This window comes from Balaenoptera musculus, chromosome 21, assembly GCF_009873245.2.
Source record: "Balaenoptera musculus isolate JJ_BM4_2016_0621 chromosome 21, mBalMus1.pri.v3, whole genome shotgun sequence".
NCBI classification, from domain to species: Eukaryota; Metazoa; Chordata; class Mammalia; order Artiodactyla; family Balaenopteridae; genus Balaenoptera; species Balaenoptera musculus.
Window position 1 is genome coordinate 11,953,306 of NC_045805.1, and position 24,869 is coordinate 11,978,174.

Genomic DNA, 24,869 nt, shown 5'->3' on the forward strand with positions numbered 1-24,869 from the left:
AGTTCTATTTAATTTTTTTTTGTGGAATCTCTATACTGTTTTCCATAGTGGCTGCACCAATTTATATTCCCACCAACCGTGCAACACTTGTTATTGATATTTTTTGTCTTTTGGTAATAGCCATTCTCATAGGTGTGAGGTGATATCTTACTGTGGTTTTAATTTGCATTTCCCTGATGATTAGTGATGCTGAGTATCTTTTCACATACCTGTTGGCCATCTGTATGTCTTCTTTGAAAAAGTGTTGAGATCCTCTGCCCATTTTTTAATTGGATTGTTTGTTTTTTTCTACTGGGTTGTATGAGTTTTTTATATATTTTGGATATTAGCCCTTTATCAGATATATGATTTGCGAATATTTTCACCCATTCAGTAGATTACCTTTTCGTTTTGTTGATGGTTTCCTTTGCTGTGCAGAAGCTTTTTTGTTTGGTTTAGTCTGGCTTGTTTATTTTTGCTTTTGTTGTCTGTGTTTTTGGTAGAAAATCCAATAAGTCATCACTACGACTGATGTCAAGGTGCTTACCCAGCTGTGTTTTCTTCTATGGTTTCCAGTCTCGCACTCAAGTCTTTAATCCATTTTTAGTTAATTTTTGTGTACGGTGTAAGGTAGTGGTCCAGTTTCATTCTTTTGCATGTATATGCTGTCCAGTTTTCCTAACACCATTTATGGAAGAGACTGTCCTATCCCCATTGTATATTCTTGGCTCCTTTGTTGTAAATTAACTGATCATGCATGCATGGATTTATTTCTGGCTTCTCTATTCTGTTCCATTGACCCATGTGTCTGTTTTTATGTCAGTAACACGCTATTTTAATTACTGTAGCTTTATAACATAGTCTCAAATCAGGGAGCATGTTGCCTTCAGCTTTGTTCTTCTTCTCAAGATTGTTTTGGCTACTTGGGATCTTTTGTGGTTCCATACAAATTTTAGGATTGTTTGTTCTGTATGTAAGTAAATCTGGGCACTACCCCCCTATTCCTGTTGCTTACTTCGTAACTAACTTACTTATCGCCTCCTTATTTCATGTCCCGCTGGATTATCTTAGTGAGGTCTGCCCCATGCCCCCCAATGTTGAGTGTTGGGCGTTGCCCCTCAGGGAAGCCCTTCTCTGGGTGCACCCACATCGCCTGGGCTGCGGTGGGTTTGGCAGGCCTGCCTTCCTCTTGCCCTGACAGCATCCAGCTGTTAAACTCCACTGACTGCCAGCTGGCTACTCTATTATTTCCAGTAATACTCGGGGGCATAAATTGCTCTGCAGATGCATGCACTCTGACTGGCTCCTTTGAGGGAAGCATTTCTGAAGCCCCTGTTCATCATCGCTCTGACCTCAAGGGGCCCCTTCTGGCTTCTCCTCCCCGCTTCTCTCCTGCAAGCTCGCTGCTCAGCTTAGCTGTACCTCAAGTCTTCTCTTGACTACCTTTCTCCACCACCCCCTGCTCTTGAGAGCACCCTCCCCTGTGCTGCGTCACAAATGAAGTCGGTGCCTTTGGGAGGAGTCCTTCCACGGCTCCAAAGCTCTTGCTGGCTCACAGCATCTCGCGTCCGGCTTTCCTCTGGTAGGGTCTCTGAGCCAGGGCTCTGGAGCTGGGGTGGAGACCCCGACAAGCTTCTCTCTGAGTGGCACCCCACTCTAGGAGCTGAGCGCTAGTGGGGTTGGGGAGCAGCCTGGGGTCTCCTGGTGTGTAGTAGCTGCCACTGCGTGAGCTGGACCAGGAGACCAGGGTCCAGGGTTTCCAGTGTTCCGTACCCAGGGTGAGCCTCTGTCTGTGGAGTGGGGGCTGGATGGAAGGAGGGGGGCCTCACCTCTGGGGCCCACTCCTCGGGCGCCTCGGGATGAGAAATGCAGGAGCCCTGAACCCCGCCTGGGGCCTGGGGGAGAGCAGGCTCAGTGCTGCCGGCTGCAGCTGGGGGGCCCAGGGGCCGTGGTCAGGTTCAAATGCCACCGATGCTTGCTTGCCTTTTGTACATTTTCTTAATTTCTGGATTTTCAAATATTCGTCGATTTTCTTGAGTAGATATTTCTTCGTTTACTCTTCACCCTAAGGAGCATTTCCAGAGGCTTTTAATGGTTGTGGTTCTGTTTGTTTACACATTTCAGTAGTTTCACTGGGGAGTGGGTCCTGGTCTCTTCAGGCCATCGTGGTGGAGGGTGATACTTGCTTTAATTTTTAAAGCCCCACTTAAGTAGGTGTCGCGTTGTGCGGGGGCAGGGTCAGCATGACCCACCCACTCCCGGTGCTGTCTCCGTTTCTCGTTTTGCTCATTTCTTGGCGGAAGTCAAATCCTCCACCTCCTCTTCCTTCTAATAGGAAGTATGTGGTACAGAAGTGAATGGAGGGCGGGAGTGCGCGAGGTAACAGTCCTGTGTTACCTTTGCTGTTTCTGGCGTTCTCCAGGCCTGTGTGGAGAGGACACAGCAGCTGCCACGTTACAGCAACGTGGTGATTGCGGGCGCAGCTCTGCTCCGAGGCTGCACCCGTCGTTTACCGTCAGTTCAGGAGCCACTGTTTAAAATCAGTGTTTAGGATCAGTGCCATTTAGTGAGTTGTATGTCTCAAGTAATTTTCAAAAGGAATGAGGGATTGAGTTAAGATGAGAGTTTTTTTCTTTTATCTACTGATTCTTATCTCTGGCTCTTACATATACGTGTCTACCTTTAAGTTTATTTTTGCAGTAGTAACTTAGAATACTGCCGTGACTTATAAACACTAGCTACCTTTGGTCTGATTTTTACATGTGTTTATTGGCATCTTTATGCAATTTGTAATTGCTCTGTTTCGATACTTAGAACAAGTTAGGTTCTTACTACTAGTTTTAGTAGTATGACTGTAAATACCTAAAATTTTAGAATAGCTGATGATTATGTGATTGTTATACAGTTAACGACGATTAGCTTCTCGTCCCGCTGTGGGAGTGGAGAACTGAATCTAAATTTCTGGTAGGATTATGGGCTGTTCTGTCACTTCTGCCCTGGAAACCACGCGTGTAACCCACACGGGAGCCTGGGAGGAAGAGGGGAACCGGGCCCTCCATCAGCCTTCCCGTCCTGCTGTGCCCGCTGCTGGTGGCTCACTGGCACCCCTCTCTGGCGGTGAGAGCTGAACCGCCTCGAGGAGGTGGCCAAGCTCGCCTTTCCTAGGACAGAGGCCCACGGCGGCAGAGCAGGAAGGGCCGGGACAGCGGTGGTGGTGGTGCTATCAGGGGCTGGAGGGAAGTGCAAATAGCCTGGTGCCCGCATGTGAAGGTGGGGCAGCGGCCTCGCCACACGAGGGTGAAGCGTGGGAACAGCTACCCTCTGGGCCGAGGAGACCTGGAGCTGAGACCACGTGCATTGGAGCCTGCCCCCCCTCCTGGGACCGTGGGCAGGGGGAGGAGGGCCGGCAGGAAGGCCAGCTGCAGAGGGGCAGGAGGGCAGCATCCCCACTTGGGGCCTGGTTTCAGGTTTCTAGCTCTCCTGGCCCCGCTGCTCCCTGGCGAGGCCTCCTCCTTCCAGGCCTCTTCACTGGAGGGTGTGCACACTTCCCTGCATGATTTCTGTGCTGCTATGCAGAAAGCTGGGCTTTGTGAATAATCATTTTTATTTTTTCTCAACCTAAGCCTCGTTGACGTATTGGCTATCTGATGATACTGGATTTGGCAGCTTTTTTATTCCCATTGCTGTGATTGAAGAGGATATTCAAAGGTTGTTGGAAGTGGGTGGGAGTAGATGGAATTTTCCTTTGGCTTCTGGCAACAGGTTAAGTTCGTCCGTCTGAAATATTTCTAGCAAAAAAAATCCCCGTATTTTGGATCTTGGTTGGCAAAGTGATGGATTATGTTTCTTCACTGGGATTGCTTCTTCCAGTTTCTTTTAAGCGTCTTTGTCTGAGTGTGATCGGGCTGCTGTAACTAAACGCCACAGACTGGGTGGCTTAAACAACAGACATTCGTTTCTCGCAGCTCTGGTGAGGACCCCTTCCTGGCTGTAGGCTTCTTGCTGTGGAGGAAGGGCTGAGGAAGCTCTCGGGGTCCCTTTTCTAAGGGCACTAATCCCATCACGAGGGCTCCACCCTCAGGACCTGGTCACCTCCCAAAGACCCCCCCCCCCCCAATACCATCACGTCAGGGTTTAGGATTCCAACATGTGAATTTTGGGGGGAAACATACATTTAGACCATGGCCTTCCGTGTGCTGACAAACAGCATTTCTCCCTCCTGAAGGCCCTTTGGCCCCAGAGTCTTACCAGAGGGCCTGCATAATGAGCCTGTTATTAAAGCCGATTAGCACTTAGCGCCTGGGGTGCGTGGATTTGTATGGAACAGTTAACGCTCCTACTGGATTAGTCCTTTTCAGCACTTGGCAAACCTGTTGCACAGTTTGTACCAAGGAAGGTTGTAGTGGGCAGTGTGTATGGGTTTTGATTTTCCAGTTACATAAGTACTCCACATGTATTAATGTTTGTTTTCATCAGGCCTACAAGATTATATGAAGGTTATAATTTATATTGGTTACATAAGTTGAGTATTTAAGTCATCATTTAAGGTTAATTTTTATTTTGGGTAAATACTTTGTTAAAAAATTTGGTGTGGCAAGGAAAAATTCCCTTTTCCCCACTCTCTAAATCCTGCTCTAAATAAGTAATTACCACTATAACATACAATTAGCCAGTTAGTTTTCAAATAGCTCTTTTAAAAAGGACATAAGGTAGAAGTTTTTCGGAATGGGAAATGATTAAAGATGCAGCTTAAAAGCTCTGAATGAATTTATTACGTTTGGTTCCGAAACGTGCAGAAGCCAAGAGCAGAGTTCTTTTGTCTTAACCATTGTCTGTGTTTGAATAGTTTTTGGTGTGTTAGAATTTAAACATTCCAAGATCTCTGTGTTCACTTCCTGAGATAGTAGAGCACAAAGAAGTCAGTGAACCGGGAGTGTGAACGGGTAGTGTTTGCAGGAGGGCCGAGTGCTGAGCTTCTCCTCCTGAGACGCTTTGGGTGATAATAAGGTGGTGGCCAAGCGTGTGCAGATCCAGGGCAGGCGCAGAGACCCGGGCCACCTCTGTGGGGACAGTGTCCACGGTCCTGTGCCTCCTGAAGAGATCTCAATTTGCACCTCATTTGGGGACTTGTTTCTAGCTTCAGGACTTTTAATAACACTTCATAGCTGCACCCCAAGGCTAAACGAGCGAAAGAAAACCGAAGGAAAAGAAGGGCACGTTATGCAGAAGACAGCGTCTCGGGCGTCAGTAAAGGCCGAGGGCTGTCGGTGGCGGGGGGCACAGAGCTGCTGGGAGCTGTTTAATGACAGAAGATCCGAGTCCTTTCAGGCCACGAGTCCTCCCCTTCTCTCTGGCTGTAGAACAGAAGGCTCGCCTGACCCGGTCCTGTGTCTCCTGAGCTGAAGACCTGGTCACATGACCAAGCTTCTCCCATATACTCGGGCTTCCCTAGTCAGAGAAGATCCTGTTTTCTTTCGTTTTGCCCATTTTCCTACTAGGTTGTTTTGATTTTTTTTTTTATTGTTTTATAAAACTCTTTATATTGAGGACTTTGGATTTTTATCATTAAAAATCCAAAAACTTTTGCAATCTTTCCTAGAAAAATAGCTTGTTTTTTTGTTTTTCAAATTCAGAAAGAACTGTAAAGTTTATAATTAAATAAAAGAAGCAGTACTCATTTCTCCCCTCCCCACCATGAGTTCTGGTCTCAGAAGTTACCCCTTTTAATGTTGAAGCTCTCTCTCAAGATACCTGCCTGCAGCTTACCAAGCTCAGTGCTTATCGTACGTTGCAGAGAGATTCTGTAGAAAGCGGCCTCTGTAGAGACTGGCCCCTGTGTGTATAAACTGTTTGCTCTTTGCTTCTGGGTTTCAGAGGGAAGCACTTTTCAGAGCAGCCTTTTCTGCAGCATTAGGGAGACGTTTCCCACGGGCACGGGGTTGAGATGTGTTTTATTTGACCTGTCACCCACGGGGCAGAATCCCACATGCCCTCAGTGGCCTCTGTTGCGGATCAGACGTTTTCCGACACCTGAGAATGCACTGCTGCACATGTTCCTATCCACAGCGTCTGGGCGGCGTGGCCCCCAAGCAGGGAGCTCTGTTCTAACTGGGGGCTGCTGCTGTGGCCACTGCACGTCTGTCTTTGATTCTGGAAAACCCTCGGCCGTGCTCTTGCTTTTCCTCATGAAACCCATCCTTAGCTGCGTAGCACCCTGACTCTGGCTGAGCTCTGCCCTGCGTCAGTTTCTATCTGGCGACTTGCCCTGTCGCACTGAGGTCTCCTCCTCCCAGAAGACTCAGTATCTGCTCGGTAACACCTCGCACCCTTTCTGTCCACCGTCTGCCTTTTAGTTTCCTGGGGCCTCCTCCCGCCTTGGCCCCCGCCAGCCAGCCCTTCAGAGATGCCCTGTTCCCTGCGCTCTCCGACTAGGACACATGGTCTGCAACTGTAGCTGTACTAAAGGGGACACGTTGCGTCTCATGTCAACCTGCCACCCAGTTCTCCAGTTCACAGTTTTTGCTCTTCCCTCCAGAGATCCTGTCTGCATGTAACACATATAAACACAGAAGGACATGTCAGTACACACATGCATGCCCAGATGTCCTAAGTACACAGAGTGTGTGTGTCCCCAGATCTGTACGGGCAGCTGGTAGCACTGCTGGCGTCCTGCTGGGGGGTTGGTGTCAGTCCTGCGGCCCCTTCTGCCCCCAGGTGTGGATGCACCGTGTCTGCCTAAGGAGGCCTCAGCAGACAGGCGTTCGGGTCGCCCCCCTTGGGACTCTGCAGTGTATTTTCCTGCTCATGCTTTCGGTACAAAGATGCACTTTGCTTTGAATCACGAACCTCTCTCTTTTCTTCCATTAGCATGAATAATTTAGTTGACTGTCAAATGATTAGGGTATTTAAAAGATTTAAACATTGTTGAACAAGTGACCAAACAAACCAAGTAACCAAAGTTTAATTGGTGGTTGATCAGGAACATTTTTCATATTTAGAAACTACTACATGTGTTTGTTACTATCAGCGAACGCAGTTGTAACATTGCACACTCCAGAACGAGTGCATGTCCCCCCCAAGGAGCATTTCCACAGCAGACCGTTGTACAGAATGTAGTTTTCAGAGCAAGCCACGTGAAGCCTTAGCTGTTTCTCCACTTAGTCCAAGGAGTTTGCGTAGAGTTCTTTGGTGAGTGCCATCCCGACAGATTAAGACTGTCAGCCGGATGGATGCAGAGCCCCTGGCTGCGGAGTGGCTGCCTCTGGTCGGGTTCAGTGCAGGGAACGGAGGGCCCTCGGCTCACCCCAGCCGTCCCTAAAGCTCAGTGCACTAGTGGGGGGACCGCTGTGTCCCTGCGTTGGGCAGAGGGAAAGCACAGGGACACGGTCAAGCCAGCACGCGTGCCTCACTCTACCCGGGACGGGGACGGGGACAGGGAGGGCGCAGGTGCCTCTGTTACCCCCAGGTCCTCAGCAGGTGTCATCCTGCCTCTGGTCGGGTTCAGTGCAGGGAACGGAGGGCCCTCGGCTCACCCCAGCCGTCCCTAAAGCTCAGTGCACTAGTGGGGGAACCGCTGTGTCCCTGTGTTGGGCAGAGGGAAGGCACAGGGACACAGTCAAGCCAGCACGCGTGCCTCACTCTACCCGGGACGGGGACAGGGAGGGCGCAGGTGCCTCTGTTACCCCCAGGTCCTCAGCAGGTGTCATCCTGCCTCAGGTCTGAAGAGTGTGCCTGAAGTGTGTGTGTGTCATCTGAAGGGTTGTCTACATTGAGATACGGGTGATGTACGATATTATATGCGCTACAGGTGTGCAACACAGTGACCCAGCCTTTAAAGGTTATGCTCCATGTGTAGTCATCATAAAATGCGGGCTGCATTCCCTGTGCTGCACAGTGTCCGATGGGCAGGGCTGAGGGCCGGGCGTCCCCTCGGCCTCACGCCAGCCCCGGTCCCCCTGGTCCCCCTTCACACCAGTGGCCGCTCCCACGCCCTCCCTCCCGTTTCTGTCTCTGCCAGCAGCGGCGGGACCGCCTTCCTCTCAGACCTCTTCACCTCGTGCATCTGTGAGCCTGTGAGGGCCCCCTAGCAGTTTTCCCGGAGCCGGAGAGCTCTAGTCTGGCGACGGGGCCTGGGATTTGGTTTCACAGCTTGACCTAGAGGCCTGGACTGGGCTGTGAAATCAGTCTCCTCCAGGATTACCAGTTTCTCAATAAATTCAGTGTTTAAACATAAAGTGGTTGTGAGTTCTAAAATTTAGAAGGGTTAGGAAATTAGGCTTTTTTAATTACATTTTAATCGGAACCTTGGCCGTCGCTGTCCTTTGGGACACACCAGACTGAGCCCCTTCCCGTGCAGGGTACTGAGGGCAGGGCCTCGGCCCCGGTTTGTGGCTTGGAAGTCATGCCCACAGCACCCACTGCCTCCAGAGTCCCCGGGCAGAGTTGGGGTGCTGAGGGGGGGGCTCTGGGGAGGCTCCCGCCCGGCCCCAAGCCACCCCACACTGCCCAACCTGAGTACTTCTCACCCCGAAGCAGCTTCCCGACACAGATCTGAGCCCTTCCTGGGGCAGTGATGGCCCTCAGCCCGCCGACAGCATGACTCTGGAGTTGGGCTCTGCCCTGACACAGCGCGTGGCCTCCGGCTTCAGGCAGCTGGCCCTATGCTTTGACCTCTTTGATCCACACAAGGAAACGCACTCCTGGGCAGATGACTGTGGGGTGACAGCACTGCAGTAACGTCACCTGGTGCAGACGACCATGACACCGAAGCTGAACTCCACCCCTGCGGGGTGACAGCAGTGTTTTCCTGCTAAAAGATTGGGATGCCTGACCTAAGGAAGAGTAACAATTTTTTCCTGATGTTTGACCTTAAATACCTTTAAAAAATAATTGCTTTTATTAAAGCATTCACATGCCATGGGATCTGGACTGGACCAGTACCCTCAGGTCACGTGGCAGCCACAGACCCCACCAGAGCCCTGTGTTGTATTCTTCCTCTTCGTCCCTTGCATTAGTTTCTGATTTTCAGAGATATTTTGGCATAATATTTCCTTCGCCCCCATCATTGAAATGGCGCATCTCATTTATCACCATGCAGTTTTCATGTAATTTTTCTTGCTTGGGTAAAATTTGTGTTTTGATCCTCTTTTGGACCAAGAGTTGCCCTGGCAGCCTGGGGGCAGGTAGCTCCTGCTTTCTCACAGTGCACGTATAATCAGACACTTCTAATAACTCGGTTACACACTTTGCCAGAAAAATTTGAGATGAGAAACCTGCATCTGTCGCATTTGGATAATTAAAGCACTTAAAGCTAGAGCTTTATATTTGAGGAAAAACAAGAGTAAATGCAAATGATACTGTATTTTGGTCTTTAACTTTGGGACATTTTGTTCAGTATTTTTTAAGATTACAAACTGTGAGACCGAGTTGGAGGGATGGCAGCTTAGAGTGTTTAACTTGGTCAGATAAGGCTCTTTTTTCCAGATCCAAAGAGATGAAGTTCACAGGTCTAGTTAGTTTGCTTTTTTCCAGTTTTAGGAGATATAACTGACACACAGTGCTGAATAACTTTCAGATGTACAGCACAGTGACGACTTATATATATTTCGAAATGAGGACAACAATAAATTTAGTTTGAGGACAACAATAAATTTAGTTAACATCCATGGTCTCATAGATACAGAAAAAGGGAACATTATTTTCCTTGTGATGAGCTCTTAACAGCTTTCTCTTGACAGCTTTCGAATGCACATTACAGCATTGCTGACCGTGTCATCACGTTGCACATGGCCAGTACTTGTTTATCTTATAACTGGAAGTTTGTGCCATTTGACCACCTTCCCCCAATTCCACCCACTCTCCTTTGGTAACCACAAATTAATTTTTTTTCAAGATTCCATTGATAGCTGAGATCATATGGCATTTGTCTTTCTCTGTCTCACTTATTTTCCATAGCGTAATGTCCTCAGGTCCATCCATGTTGTCACAAAAGGCAGGATTTTATTTTTTTATGGCTGAGTAATGTTCCATTGTATACATGCCACATTTTATCCATTCATCTGCCAACGGACACTTAGGTTGTTTCCATATCTTGGCTGTTGTAAATAGTGCTGCTTTGAACATGGGGGTACATATATCTTTTTGAGTTAGTATTTTTGTTTCCTTTAGATCAATACCCAGAAGTGGAACCTGCTGGGTCATATGGTAGTTTTTATTTTTAATATTTTTGAGGAACCTCCACACTGTTCTCCACTGTGGCTGCACCAGTCTACATTCCCACCAACAGTGCACAAGGGCTCCCTTTTCTCCACACCCTCTCCAGCATTTGTTACTTCTTGTCTGTCTGATGATGGCCATTATGACAGGTGTGAGGTGATATCTCCTTATGGTTCTGATTTGCATTCCCCTGATGATTAGAGATGTTGAGGACCTTTTCATGTACCTGTTGGCTACCTGTATGTCTTCTTTTGAAAATTTTCTAGTCAGATCCTCTGCCCATTTCTACACCATATTGTTTGCTTTTTGTTGTTGTTGTTGTTGTTGTTATTGAGTCATATGAGTTCTTCAGATATTTTGGATATTATCAGGTATATAGTTTGCAAATATTTTTTCTCATTCTGTAGGTTGTCTTTTCACTTTGTTGATGGTTTCTTTTGCTGTGCAGAAGCTTATTTGTCTGATGTCATCCCACTTATTTTTTATTTTGTTGCTTGTGCTTTAGTGGCGATTTCCCCAAAAAATCATTGCCAAGACCTATGTCAAAGAGCTTTATTTTCTTATGTTTTCTTTTAGGAGTTTTATGGTTCCCAGTCTTACATTTAAGTCTTTAATCTATTTCAAGTTAATTTCTGTGAATGGTGTAAGATAGGGGTCCGATTTCATTCTTCTGCATGTATTTGGCTGTGTGGCTTTCCCATGACCATTTATTGAAGAGACTGTCTTTTCTCCATTGAATATTCTTGGCTCCCTTGTCAAGTATTAGTTGACCGTATATGCATGGGTATATTTCTGGGCTCTCAGTTCTGTTCCATTGATCTATGTGTCAGTTTTTATGCCAGTACCATACTGTTTTGATGACTATAGCTTTATAGTATAGCTTGAAATCAAGAAGTGTGATACCTTTTGCTTTGTTCTTCTTTCTCAGGATTACTTTAGCTATTCAGGGTCTTTTATGGTTCCATACACATTTTAGGATTGTTTCAGTTTTTTCCACTTCTGTAAAAAATGCTATTAGAATCTCAATAGGGATTGCACTGAACCTAGAGATGGCTTTGGGTAGTATGGACATTTTAACAATATTAATTCTTCCAACCCATGAACATGGGATACCTTTCCATTTATTCGTATCTTTTTCAGTTTCTTTCATCAACGTCTTATAGTTTTCAGTGATCTTTGACTTCCTTGGTTAAATTTATTCCTAAGTATTTTACGTTTTAGATGCCGTTGTAAATGGTATCATTTTATTTCTTTTTCACATAATTTATTGTCAGCTTGTAGAAATGGTACCTATTTTTGAATATTAATGTTTTAAATTTATTTATTTATTTATTTCTATTTTTGGCTGCATTGGGTCTTTGTTGCTGTGTGCAGGCATTCTCTAGTTGAGGTGAGCGGGGGCTACTCTTCGCTGTGGTGGTGGGCTTCTCATTGCAGTGGCTTCTCTTGTTGCAGAGCACGGGCTCTAGGCATGCAGCTTTGGTAGTTGTGGCACGAGAGCTCAGTAGTTATAGCTCACAGGCTCTAGAGCACAGGCTCAGTAGTTGTGGCGCATGGGCTTAGTTGCCCCGTGGCATGTGGGATCTTCCCGGACCAGGGCTCAAACCCGTGTCCCCTGCATTGGCAGGCGGATTATTAACCACTGCGCCATGAGGGAAGTCCTGAACGTTAATTTTGTAACCTGCAGCTTTATTGAATTTATTGATTAGTTTTAACAGGTTTTTTTTGGTGGAGTCATTAGGATTTTCTGTATATAAAATCATGGATTCTGCAAATAGAAACAGTTTTCCTTCTTCCTTTCCAATTCTGATACCTTCTATTTATTTCTCTGGCCTGACCGCTCTGGCTAGGACTTCCAGTAAGTACTGTGTTGAGTAGGAGTGGTGAGAGTGGACATCCTTGTCTCGTTCCTGATCTTAGGGGAAAAGTTTTTGACCTTTCATCATTGAGTATGATGTTAGCTGTGGGCTTTTCATCTGTAGTCTTTATTATGCTGAGGTATGTTCCTTCCATACTTAAGAGTTTTTATCATGAATGTTGAAAATTTTGTCAAGTGCCTTTTCTGCATCTACTGAGATGATTTTTCTTTCGTTCTATTAATGTGATGTATCACACTTATTTGATTTGTGTGTTTCAACCATCTTTGCATCCCAGGGAAATCCCACTTGATCATGGTGAATGATCCTTTTAATGTGCTGCTGAATTTGGTTTGCTAGTATTGAGAATTTTTGCATCTGTGTTCATCAGGAAAATTGGCCTGCCTATAATTTTTCTTTTCTTGCACTGTTCTTTTCTGACGTTGGCATCAGGGTAATTCTGGCCTTGAAAAATGAGTTTACGAGCGTTCCTTCCTCTCCGATTTTCTGGAAGAGTTTGAGAAGAATTAATGTTAATTCTTCTTTAAATGTTTGATAAAATTCACCAGTGAAGCTGTCTGGTCCTGGACTTCTCTTCATTGGGAGATTTTTAAAAATTACTGATTCAGTTTCCTTACTAGTGAATGGTCTGTTCAGATTTTATATTTCTTCTTATTCAGTCTCAGTAGGTTATATGTTTCTGAGAATCTTTCCATTTCATCTTGGTAGTCCAGTTTGTTGGCATGTAACTGTTCATAGTATTCTCTTATGGTTGTTTGTTTTTCTGTGATATGAGTTGTAATTTCGTAGTAGCTTCTTATGATCCTTGTATTTACATGGTATCAGTTGTAATGTTTCTTTCATTTAGAATTTTGATTTTGGTTGTTTTCCTTGGTGAGTCTAGCTAAAGGTTTGTCAATTTTGTTTATGTTTTCAAAGAACCAACTCTTAGTTTTGTAAATCTTTCTATCATTTTCTTGTTCTCTATTTCATTTATTTCTTGTCTTTATCATTTTCTTTCTACTAACTTTGGGCTCAGTTCGTTCTTTTTTTTCTACTTCCCTGAAGCACAGAGTTATGTTATTTGGGATCTTCCTTGCTTCTGTGTGAACTTGTCTCTTAGAACTGCTTTCATTGCATCTGTAAGTTTTAGTATGCTGTGTTTCCATTTTTGTTTGTCTCAAGATAAGTTTTATTTCCCCTTTAATATCTTCTTTGACCTGTGGGTTGTTCAGGAGAGCCTTGTTTAGTCTCCATGTATTCATGCAGTTTCCAGTTTTCCTCCTCTTACTGATGGTATATGTTGTGGTCAGAGAAGATACTTACCATGCTTTCAGCCTTCTTGAATTTGCTCAGACTTGTTTTGTGGCCTAACATACGGTCTGTCATAGAAAACGTTCCATGTGTGCTTGAAAGAACGTGTATTTTGCTGTCATGCTATAGAATGTTCTGCATGTGTCTGTTAGGTTCATTTCATCTATAGTGTTCAGACTCACTGTTTCCATATTGATTCTCTGTCTGATCTATATCCATTGTTGAGAGTGAGGTATTAAATTCCCCAGCTATTACTGTATTGCAGTTTGTTTCTCTTTTTAGCTCTGTTAGTTTTGTTTTGCTTTTTTGGTCACACTGCGTGACTTGTGGGGTCTTAGTTCCCCAACCAGGGATCAAACCCAGGCCCTTAGCAGTGAAAGAGCTGAGTCCTAACCACTGGACCGCCAGGGAATTCCCTTAGGCCTGTTAGTTTTTACTTTACATTTATGTGCTCCAATGTTAGGTGCATAAATATTAATTGTATCTTTTTGATGGATTGACCCCTTTATCATTATATAATGGCTTTCTTTGTCTCTCTTTACCATTTGTAAAGTCTGTTTTGTCTTGAAGTATCTTTTTCCATCCATTCACTGTCAGCCTTTGTGTGTCTTTAAGGCTAAAGTGAGTCTCTTTGTAGGAAGCATATTGTTGGGTCTTGTTTTTTTAATCCATTCAGTCATTTTGTGTCTTTTGATTGGAAACTTTAGTGCATTTATATTTAATATTGATAGGCAAGACACTTTGTTAATTTATTTCTGGCTATGTGATAGATCCATTGTTCCTTGCTTTTTATCCTGCTCTCTTTTATTGTGGTTTTTGTTTGTTTTTTGGCTGCTTTAGGTCTTCGTTGCTGCGTGCGGGCTTTCTCTAGTTGCAGCGAGTGGGGACTACTCTTCATTGTGGTGCTCGGGCTTCTCATTGCGGTGGCTTCTCTTGTTGCGGAGCATGGGCTCTAGGCGCATGGGCTTCAGTAGTTGTGGCACGCAGGCCCCAAAGCGTGCAGCATTCAGTAGTTGTGGCACACGGGCTTCAGCAGTCGTGGCTCGTGTGCTCTAGAGCGCAGTAGTTGTGGTGCATGGGTTTAGTTGCTCTGTGGCATGTGGGATCTTCCTGGACCAGGGATCGAACCTGTGTCCCCTGCATTGGCAGGCGGTATTTAACTTCTGTTTCTTCTCCCTCTCACATTTTAGGTTACTGATACTATAGTTTACGTATTTTTTACGTTGTATATCCAAGGACAGATTATTGTAGTTATGATTATTTTTAGTACTTTTTTTCTACTTTTAAACTAGAGTTGTGATTTATGCACCACCATTATTACCATATTACAGACTCTAACTCTGACTATAAATTTACCTGTACTAGTGAGTTTTACACTCCCTTCATATGTCTTTATGATGTTAATTAGAGTCCTTATATTTTGCTGATGAGCTCCCTCAGCTTTTGTTTGTTTGGCAGAGTCTTTATCTCTCCTTATTTCTGAAGGACAGTTTTGCTGGTATAGAAATCTTGGTTGACAGTTTTTTCTTTTAATATTTTATAACATTTTATAATGTTGTATGTTAATTATAATTCAATAAAGTAAAAATTTTAGTAATTAAAAAAAATATTTTGAATATCATCCCATCCTCTCCTGGCCTGAAAAGTTTCTCTTAGAAATCTCTCCATAGTTTTATTGAGGGAGGGTAGCGGGTTCCCTTGTATGTAACTTGTCTCTTTTCTCTTGCTGCTTTCAGAATTGTTTGTCTTTGACTTTTAACAATTTAATTGTGTGTGTCAATGTAGATGTATTTGGGTTCAACCTATTTGGGGTCCTTTGGGTTTCATGGATCTGGATATCCATTTCTCTCCCCAGGCTTGAGACATTTTCAGCCATTATTGCTTTAAATATACTCTCTGTCCCTTTATCTTCTCCTGCAATTCCTGTAATGTAGATATTGTTGCTTCTGACTGTGTTCCACAAGTCCCTCTGGCTTTCTTCATTCTTTCTTTTTTTTTGCTCCTCTGACTGGATAATTTCAGCTGTCTTCCAGGTCACTGATCGTTTCAATTGTTTCTCTGTATTGTGAAGGCTAGTTTTGAAGCTCTCTATTGAAATTTTTCAGTTCAGTGACTGTGTTTTTCAGTTCCAAGATTTCTGGTGTGTGGTTTTCTTTGTTTTTGATGGTGTCTACTTCTTTGTTGAACTTCCTGTTTTGTTCATGTGTTGTTTTCCTAATTTCATTTAGTTGTCTTTGTGTTATTGTGGTTCACTAAACTTCTTTAATAGGGTTATTCTGAATTCTTTGATAGTTCATAGATATCACATTTCTTTAGGGTCAGTTATTGGAGCTTTATTAGTTCCCTTTGGTGGTGTGACATTTACCTGCTGTTGTGATGCTTGATTCCCTACATTGTTTTCTGCACTTTTGAGTGAGTGGGTTCCTCTTCCAGACCTTATAGATTCTTTGCTAGAGACAGTTCTTGACCAGCTTAGTTTGGGTTTCTGGACCTGTCAGTGCTAACGTGCTTGGGCCGATGGGGCTATGCGTGTTTACTTTGGGGCAAGGCCACTGTCTGAGCCCTGGGCCCTGAGGTTGTGTTGGGTGGGGGGGTTGCTGCTGGCTGACAGTGTTCAGACAGGTTGGCTGGCTTGGTTCTCTGCCCAAGTGAGACTGTAAGAGGGACTGCAGGGGCCTGGGTTCTCTGGTTAGGCTTCACAAACAGCCAGGATGGGACGCTATCCTCAGCAGTAGAGGGGGCTGTGCATTAGCTTCCGTGCCCTGGTGGGGCAGCAGGGTGGGCCTCAGGGTCTGCCCGGCTCAATGTTTGGGATCCCAAATCAGACTGGACTGTGCCTGAACTCCCTGGCTAGGCGGGGCCACCGGTTTTGCTCTGCAGAAAGGAAGAACCTCAGGCTGTGCCCTGCACTCAGCTGCCACCGTAAGCAGGGCTGCTGGATAGACAGCACCGCCTCCTGTGTGCTCTGCCCAGGGCCCCTGGTCAGGTGGGCTGAAGGCTGTACTCAGCTGTGGGCGGGCCGTGGATTGGTTTCCCCTCCCAGGAGCAGCAGATGGTAAGGCTCTTTGTGGTCTTGACTCAAGCTGACCCACGCCCCAAGTTCCCTTGTCAGATGGTGCTGCTGGCTTCGCTTTGTGGGTGATCAGCTCTGCCTGTTGGACTCTGGTTGGCAAGGCTGGGAGCTTTACTCAGCCGTGGGCAGTGCTGTGAATTCACTTTCTGCCCAGGCAGAGCGGGAGGCCCGGAGATCCCAGTTGGGCTTTGTGCTCACGTGGGGCAGTAGACGAGGTGTGACAAAACCCTCCCGCTAAATTGCTCCAACAGAACGAGTTTTGGTAAGTTATGGATGATAACTTTCTTTCTAGGATTTCATAGATTTTCCTCCCGTAGGGCGTGAAGTACTTTTTTCAACTTGAGTTATGGGCACAAGGAAAAGTAATTCTTCCTTGTTCGGAGCTGAAATTCACTTTCTCATCTCTTTTGGACAGCTTCTTGGGTACCGCTCAGAGTTTCATAGCGTATCATGTTTGTCTTCATTTTGGGGCCGTCCCTTTCTCCCTGGCTCTCATCTCACTTATAAAGAATTTTTTACCCCTGGCCCTTCTGACTGCAGGAAGCATTTGAGTTTGTCACCTCTGCCCTCTGAGGATGGAAACTTCCTCACCCCACACTGTGAACGGCACTTGCACTCCACACAGCCCACGGTTCCAGTTGAGCTCAGGAGCGCTTCTGTGTCCATGGGCACCCTTCATGTGGCGCCTGTGGAGGGCAGCCTCCCTGAGATCAGGGGCAGAGCCCTTGGGCTGGGACCTGCTGGGTGGCTGCAGTCATGTCTGTGGGTGACATCCCCGTGTCCCTCTCGGGGTACAGTTCAGGTGTAAACGTGGGCACTGCAGGCAGAGCAGGTTTGTCAGTGAAGGAGCGGTCTGGCTTTGACACATTCTTTTGGGATCGTTAAGCCTAGTGTGACGGCCACGCTCCTGTAGGATGTGCCTGGCCCAGGGTGGGTCTCCCTCAGGCTGCCAGCCGGCCGTTTGCCCCATGCTGTACGTGAGCGCTCACCACTCAGAACTCCTACTGCTCTGTCTGTAGATGTGCCATCACTTGTCACTTAGTAGTTATCTGCCAGCAGAGAGAGGTTTTCGCACCTGGTCTCTCTGATTTCTTCCGGGTGCTGTGTCAGCTGTGACCTGGGACGTCTGCTCGTTGGGGACGTGGAGCCTCGCTCTTACGTCACCTGGAAGGTATTGCCAGCCCTTGAGTGATGTGTGGCAGTGGGACAGGTGTCCTGAGTCCCCACAACCAGAGGCCTGGATTCACATGCTGGGGACAGATGTGGCATCCGAGGGGGTGGGGTCACCTACAGGTTCTGAGCCTGGCCGGACTAGGGGCACCAAGGCCAGCCTGTGGAGAGAGAGGCGGGAAGAAGGCTGCCGTTCTCGAGGGGCAGCGAGGTGGAGGCAAGCCTGGTGGGCAGTGTCCAGTGGGAGGTGTGGGTCTGAGGTTTGTTAGAGCTCAGGGTCTGGCATGGGCCCTTATGCTCTCCACGGAAAGGTGGTGGGTGACACCCAGAGAGCTCTTCGCCTCACGTGCATCCCTGCACCTGCCCAGAGGGCGAGCACATCTGTGTTTCCCAATTACAGGTGAGAAGAAGCTGGGAAGGGAGGGTTTAGAGGCAAAGGAGAGGGGAGAAGGGGGAGAATGCCCTAAGCCGGTGACACGTTCCTGCAGTGTGGGCCTCCCGGACTGAAGGGCACAGGTGGTTTGTGTTGAGGTTTTTATTATTTTAAACGTTTTTAGATGCTCCTTTTGGTGGTGGTTTTTTTTTTTTTTTTATAAATTTATTTATTTATTTATCTACTTTTGGCTGTGTTGGGTCTTTGTTTCTGTGCGAGGGCTTTCTCCAGTTGCGGCGAGTGGGGGCCACTCTTCATCGCAGTGCGCGGGCCTCTCACTGTCGCGGCCTCTCTTGTTGCAGAGCACAGGCTCCAGACGCGCAGGCTCAGTAGTTGTGGCTCACGGGCCTAGTTGCTCCGCGGCATGTGGGATCTTCCCAGACCAGGGCTCGAACGCGTGTCCCCTGCATTGGCAGGCAGACTCCTAACCACTGCACCACCAGGGAAGCCCCTTGGTGGTGGTTTTATCTCTAGTTTCCCCCAAGCTCTGGGGCCCACATCTAAGACTTACCATCTCATTTAGATCATCTCAACGATTTGTAGTACCATCTCAGTGATCTGTAGTAAGTTTCTCCTGTAGGCTACAGAGTGGTTGCCCTAGAACTCTTTTTTTCCCCCAGTTTTATTGAGAAGTAACTGACACGCCTCACTGTATAAATTCCACACGTGTAGTACGATGCTGTGACTGACGTATGTCAGGAAGTGATGACCACGCTAGGGTTAGTTACCACCCATCATCTCGTGTAGATACAGGAAAAAGAAGGAAATAGGTTTTTCTCCTTGTCATGACAACGTAGGATGTACTCTCTTAACAACCTTGCTGCACAGGCAGAGAGTGGGTTCCGTCCAGATCACTGCAATAAAGCAAGTCATGCCAAGTTTTTGATTTCCCAGCATGTATTAAAGTTGTGTTTATGCTAGATTGTAGTCTGTTAAATGTGCAGTAGTATTATGTCTTTAAAAACGTAGACACCTTAATTAAAAAATGCTTAATTGCTAAAAAACATGCCAACCATCATCTGAGCCCTCAGCGAGACATAATCAGCCCTGGAGGGGCGAGCGCGGCAGGGTCGCAAGCTGTTTGTTTCCTGTTCTGTGGATGGTCTCACACCAGTGCTCGCTTGCGGCCTCCTGGTTCAGGTTTCAGTGCTGCTGCATTTTCAACATTTCAAAGCATTTAAAGCCAGGTCTGCCCTGTGGGAGATGCCCTCCTCCATCCCCTTCAAAGAAAACCAGCTGCAGTTGGTGTGATTTTGGGCTCCAGGGACATCAGAGTGGCTCACGGTAAAGGCACTTGACACGAGACTTCTGGAGATGTACTTCCTTTTCTCCATTCCTCCCTTATTACTGTATCTCTTTGAATCTAAGATGCCAGGCGTTAATTACATCCTGATTTCAGAAATGAAAAAGTACAAAATTATTTGTCTTAGAATAAACAAAAACGTGTGGTTTCTTCTCAAAGTCCACCTGGAGGTTGGTGCAGCCCCCCCCCTCGTGTCAGGAGCCCCACCATCCCGACCTGGTTTGGCTGAAGTGTGGTCAACTGATCGTCCGTTATTAAACGTGGGTGGGTTTACCCACTGTCCTCACTGGGTAACGGAGATTACCTGCAACTGATGGGAAAAGTCGGTGTGCGGATGCGGCAGGTAAGGAAATCGGTGCCAGCTTCTGTGCTGAATGTCAGCCCCGCAGTTACTGCACAATACGGCTGTGACCTGTTTATTTACTATGTCAGATGTGCTCTTTTCTTAACCTTTCATTAGGTTCAGGGAGCGAGTTTCCGAGGCTGGAAAGAAGTGACTTCGCTGTTTAACAAGGATGACGAGCAGCACCTGCTGGAAAGATGTAAATCCCCCAAGTCCAGAGGGTGAGTAGCTGCTGCCTGGACGGCGGCCGTTCCAGAGGCGGTGGAGAGCAGGGCCGTGTGCGGGGACGCTGAGGGCTTCCTTCCCCGTGTGAGGAGACAGAAATGAGCTGTACTGATTTTGACAGTAAGCACTTAGAAAGATTATGGAAAAGTGGAAAAAAAGCTTCTCTGACCAGCTCTCAAACTTAACAGTAAATAGAACTTATGAGTCTTAAAGCAGCTTGTAGCCATGGTTAAGGTGTGTAGTAGTTTCAGAAAATCAAGAAAAAAAACCAGTTAAAAATGCAAAGATTGATTGTAAACTGTAAAAGATTTTAGAAAATTGGGGCTTCCCTGGTGGCGCAGTGGTTAAGAATCTGCCTGCTAAGGTAGGGGACATGGGTTCGAGCCCTGGTCCGGGAAGATCCCACATGCCACAGAGCAACTAAGCCCGTGCGCCACAACTACTGAGCCTGTGCTCTAGAGCCCGCAAGCCACAACTACTGAGCCCATGAGCCACAACTACTGAAGCCCATGCACCTAGAGCCCGTGCTCTGCAACAAGAGAAGCCACGATAATGAGAAGCTTGCGTGCCACAATGAGAGAAAGCCTGTACACAGCAACAAAAACCCAACACAGCCAAAAATAAATAAATTAAAAAAAGAAGATTTTAGAAAATTGAATATATTTAAGCTGACAGTGCTGCTAGTTTATTATAAATATTTTGAAAGTTTAAAAAATGTATTTAGGGAGTTCCCTGGCGGTCCACTGGTTAGGACTCTGCGCTTTCACTGCCGTGGGCCCGGGTTTGATCCCTGGTTGGGGAACTAAGATCCCACAAGCTGTGCGGCATGGCCAACAACAACAAAAAAAATGTTTTTAAAGATGAAAATATAAATTCAGTGACGACCTAGTGGAATTGCCAGCAGCAGGTGACTCCTGGTTGAGGCTGGCTGTAGAGAGGCTTCTCCTCCGAGCACCGGGTGCCTCGGCAGCACTCATGACCCGCCAACACTGTCTGGCCCCCCCCCGCCTCTGACCCCGTGGTCGTGACCTCACGCGCCCTCTCTGCAGGGACTGTTTAAGTCGGTCCTCCTGGATGTCAGGGTGGCAGCTCACGGGGGGCCTGAAAACACGCCTGTGTCCTGGCCCCTCAGTCCAATTAAATGAGACTCTGAAGGGGTTGGGCCTGGACACCGGCGTTTTTACCCCTGTGTCCTGGGGATGCTCCCAGCAGCCAGGCTGGGGGACCGCGGCCAGAGCCCTGAGTTGTGTGTGAGCATCTGCCTCCACCGTCGGCCGTGTTTTCCTCAGAGTGCACAGCGCTCTGAGCTCTGAACGTCTGAGGCTGCAGCTCGGAATAAACCTGTGGAAAACTGATGTGGTAAATGGAGTAACCCCCCATTTCTTTTTTTTTTTTTTTTTAAACTTTGGGTTTATTTTATTTATTTATTTATTTATTTATGGCTGCGTTGGGTCTTCGTTTCTGTGCGAGGGCTTTCTCTAGTTGCGGCAAGTGGGGGCCACTCTTCATTGCGGTGCGCGGGCCTCTCACTATCGCGGCCTCTCCTGTTGCGGAGCACAGGCTCCAGATGCGCAGGCTCAGTAATTGTGGCTCACGGGCCTAGTTGCTCCGCGGCATGCGGGATCCTCCCAGACCAGGGCCCGAACCCGTGTCCCCTGCACCGGCAGGCAGACTCCCAACCACTGCGCCACCAGGGAAGCCCGTAACCCCCCATTTCTGAATCTGGACCTGGGGCTTCTTTTCTCAGGTTTGTTCAGAGACAAGCTCAGCCTTCCGTGTGGCCTTGAGACAGTCCGCTTTTTTCTCTTCTGAGAGTGACTTTGCATTTTGCCAAGTGTGGTACCTTAAATACAGTGTTCACAAGTTTCCCTAATCATGTGTAGTGACTGATTTTTCCTTATTAATATTTCAAGTTTTACACATAAATCTGTGTGAGCTTTCCAAACAAAACTTTTTTTAAAAAGAACCTTTTATTTTATAAAATAAACACAACTTGAGGCTCTGAGATGATTGATCACCAACACTTAACTCTTCCGTCTCCTGTAGAGCTAACTTACGATTAAAAGAAGACTTGAAGACGGAGAAGAAGTCTGGATTTTGGGACAATTTGGTTTTGAAACAGAATACACAGTCTAAGAAACCAGACGAGATCGAAGGTTGGGAGCCTCCAAAACTTGCTCTTGAAGACGTGGCAGCCGACTCGGGCGGCCCCACGAGTGGCCGTCTGTCTGGGCCGGGCTGGGAGGAGGGCGCCAGGGGCTCCACCAAGTACACCAGCCTGGCCGGCGCCGGGAACAGCTCTCGCTGGAACCTCAGGTCAGCGGGGAAGCTGGTCAGCGTCCGTCGGCAGAGCAGAGGCCACCTGACGGACGGCTGGGAGGAGCTGGAGTGACGGCCCCAACTCCCGCGTGTTCGCAAACCAAAATCTGCCTGATTTTGCACCTTCGTATCTCATTTCATTCAGATTCCTAGAGTTTGCTGTATCATGGTGTTTTTTTAGTAGAGTATCAAAAGTTTGGTCTTTCCCAGATGAAAAGTGCAGAGAATCTGCCCTGTGCCGTTTTATTTGGACTCTCCTCTTCAAATGCTTACTTAGGAAATTCCTCGGTGGACACAAACAGGGACCACACGTCGACTGCCTTACGTGGAAACGTCCTCCTGTCGTCCACGTATTGCTGAGACTGGAGGGCGTGAGGTTTGCTGCTGTGTGGGAGAAGCGCAGTGGTAATTTGCATTTTGCCACAAAACCGTCTTCCTGTGTCCTCGGTTGCAGTTCTTTGTTTCGTGGCTTGATCCCTTTCTCTGCATGTAGCACATACGTGTAGTCTATGACACAAGAATGTAGCAGCTGCGCAATTCTCTTCTGTTGCCAGAAACCTGCAATCCAGGTGTAAAATGAATCTTCCAAAGGTGGTGTTACATTGTGTTAACTCTTCTTTTGTACTAAATTTTAAAATATGCAAGCAGAATAAACCCTGGAGAAGCGAAGGCTGTATCTGATCAGCGTGAACACACTGTCTGCAAACGCATCTTCATCTCCAGCCTCCCGTGAGTGCATTAGATGGTGACAGTGGTTCTTACCTTGAGGTTTTATTTTTACTTCTCCTGAACTTTTAAATATTGATCTTATTTTCTTCTAAAACTTTGTTCTCCGTTTTTGATTGCAGATTAAAGAATGCTATAAAGCATGGATCAGTTTTAGCAACTTGACACTTAATTTTGTTTGGAAAATAATAACTCGCTCATTAAGAGTTAAAAACTGTATGTAAAATGATGAAAGTGCCTCTCTTCTTTAACACCCAGGGTTTTGTTTTCCCAAATGAGAGACTGGCTGGTTTGGGCACGTCACTGAGGCGTCTCGTGTGTCTCCAGACTTGCTTTCTGTCTCCCTGATAGACTGGCCCCTTGGTCGGGTACCTGTGCACGTGTGTCCTCAGCAGGACAGCTCTGATCCCCAGGAGTACGTGTCTATCTCAGGTCATGGTGGCTTCACAGAGAAGGTATAGGGGTTTTTTGGTTAAAAACAAAAACCTCCAGTTACACTGTGCATTCCTCTCTTTAAAAGCCACTGTCCTCAGTGTTCATTGAGCAGTTCTGTGCTGTTCCACGTAAGGGCATGTCATTTAGCATTTCTGTGGACTCCGGGGGGTGACACTGTCTGCCTGTCATCTGTCATTTCTCAGTCATCTGTCTACACTCTGTCATCTCCAGCCATCTATGTACAATGTATACCTGTCCTCTAACCATCTCTGTCTGTCTACATAGCGTCCATCAGTCATCTATGTCCATCTTTTTCTGAGACAAGAAGTTTACTTCACTGAGCCTTGAAAGGGGGGACATGTAAGTGGTGGTAAAATCCAGTTTGCGTTAGAACCTTGAAATGGTTAATACTGGAACTGAAAACCGCGTTTCCTCAGGTAAACAGTTCAGTACATAGACTGTAGTCCTTCTCCCTAAAGAGACGCTTGCTGTGGCTGCAGACGAGCTCCAGACCGTCATTTACGCGAGGATTTTAAAGCAGGAGCCGCGGGCTTGCCTTGGGCTAATCCTGTGTTGAGGTGCAGGGACGCAGACCTCTTGTCCGAGGCTCTGGGCAGGGAGCTCGGTGTGGGGATGGGGACAGCGTCCCCACCGTGGGGAGCCTGTGCCCGTGTGCTGTGACGCTCAGTGCCTGTGACACACCCATGGTGCACAGCCGGCAGGACAGCCCTTCATACCATTGTTCCTCAAAACCAGACCGGGGTTGGAATATGCACATAAATCACACTTACCTACAAAGATGAACGTAAAAATGAATTTTTCTTCTGTTGTATCTGATTAAACGAAGATAACTATGTGGGTTTTAATATATTTATTGGTATGCTTTGGGGGAAAGATATTTTTTCTTGATAGGATTTACCGAAGCATCTTTGTTTTGTTCACTGGCTGATGAGAGAACAGGTTTGTTTGAATTCTGTAAAAACATAGCTTCTCTGTGTGAAGAGTGAAGTGTCTGCTCGTTCGACTGTCGTTTTTAACAGGAAAGCGATTGGCTTCAAAGAAGGTTGAATTCATCCTTAATGCTGAGGTTTTTTAAAATAAAAACATGCTTTATATACTCTGACTGTTAGTTTGCACGGTTACTGGCATCTGCTTCCGGTGACTCAGTCACTCAGAGCTGATGGCACCTGTCTCGACACCTTCAACCTCATTTAAGATGCCAACAAAATGTGTAGACTCATAAATAAACGACCAACTTCAACCTCAGCTGTCGGGATGTATCTTTTGTGTATTTGAATGGATGCTGTTTGGGAACAGCAGGCGCTGCGCCTGCCCTGCCCTGGGCCCTGCTTCCGATTTCACTGCAGTGACTTCACGAGTTAGAGCCTGAAGCAAGCCTCCCCTCAGCACCCAGCTGATAGGAGTACGTTCTTTACTTAATCATCTTTGTCTTGTAAAAAGGTTTCCATCTGTTTTTC

At 46.7% G+C, this 24,869-nt stretch overlaps 1 protein-coding gene across 3 annotated transcripts in view; it reads left to right on the forward strand.

The window, feature by feature from the left end:
- Positions 1-24,641, forward strand: part of LOC118887772 (testis development related protein) — a 57,023-nt gene extending 32,382 nt beyond the window's left edge. Inside the window, exons 2-4 of one of the 3 annotated variants that reach the window (XM_036838512.1) lie at positions 19,503-19,686; positions 19,804-19,907; positions 21,958-24,641. In XM_036838512.1, coding sequence (XP_036694407.1) covers positions 19,657-19,686; positions 19,804-19,907; positions 21,958-22,303 — 480 coding nt within the window. In that variant the 5' untranslated portion in view covers positions 19,503-19,656 and the 3' untranslated portion in view covers positions 22,304-24,641. Of the gene's footprint in view, positions 1-19,462; positions 19,687-19,803; positions 19,908-21,957 lie in introns of those variants that run through there. The other 2 variants (XM_036838511.1, XM_036838510.1) reach the window with 2 other exon arrangements.
- The last annotated feature ends 228 nt before the right edge of the window (positions 24,642-24,869 follow it).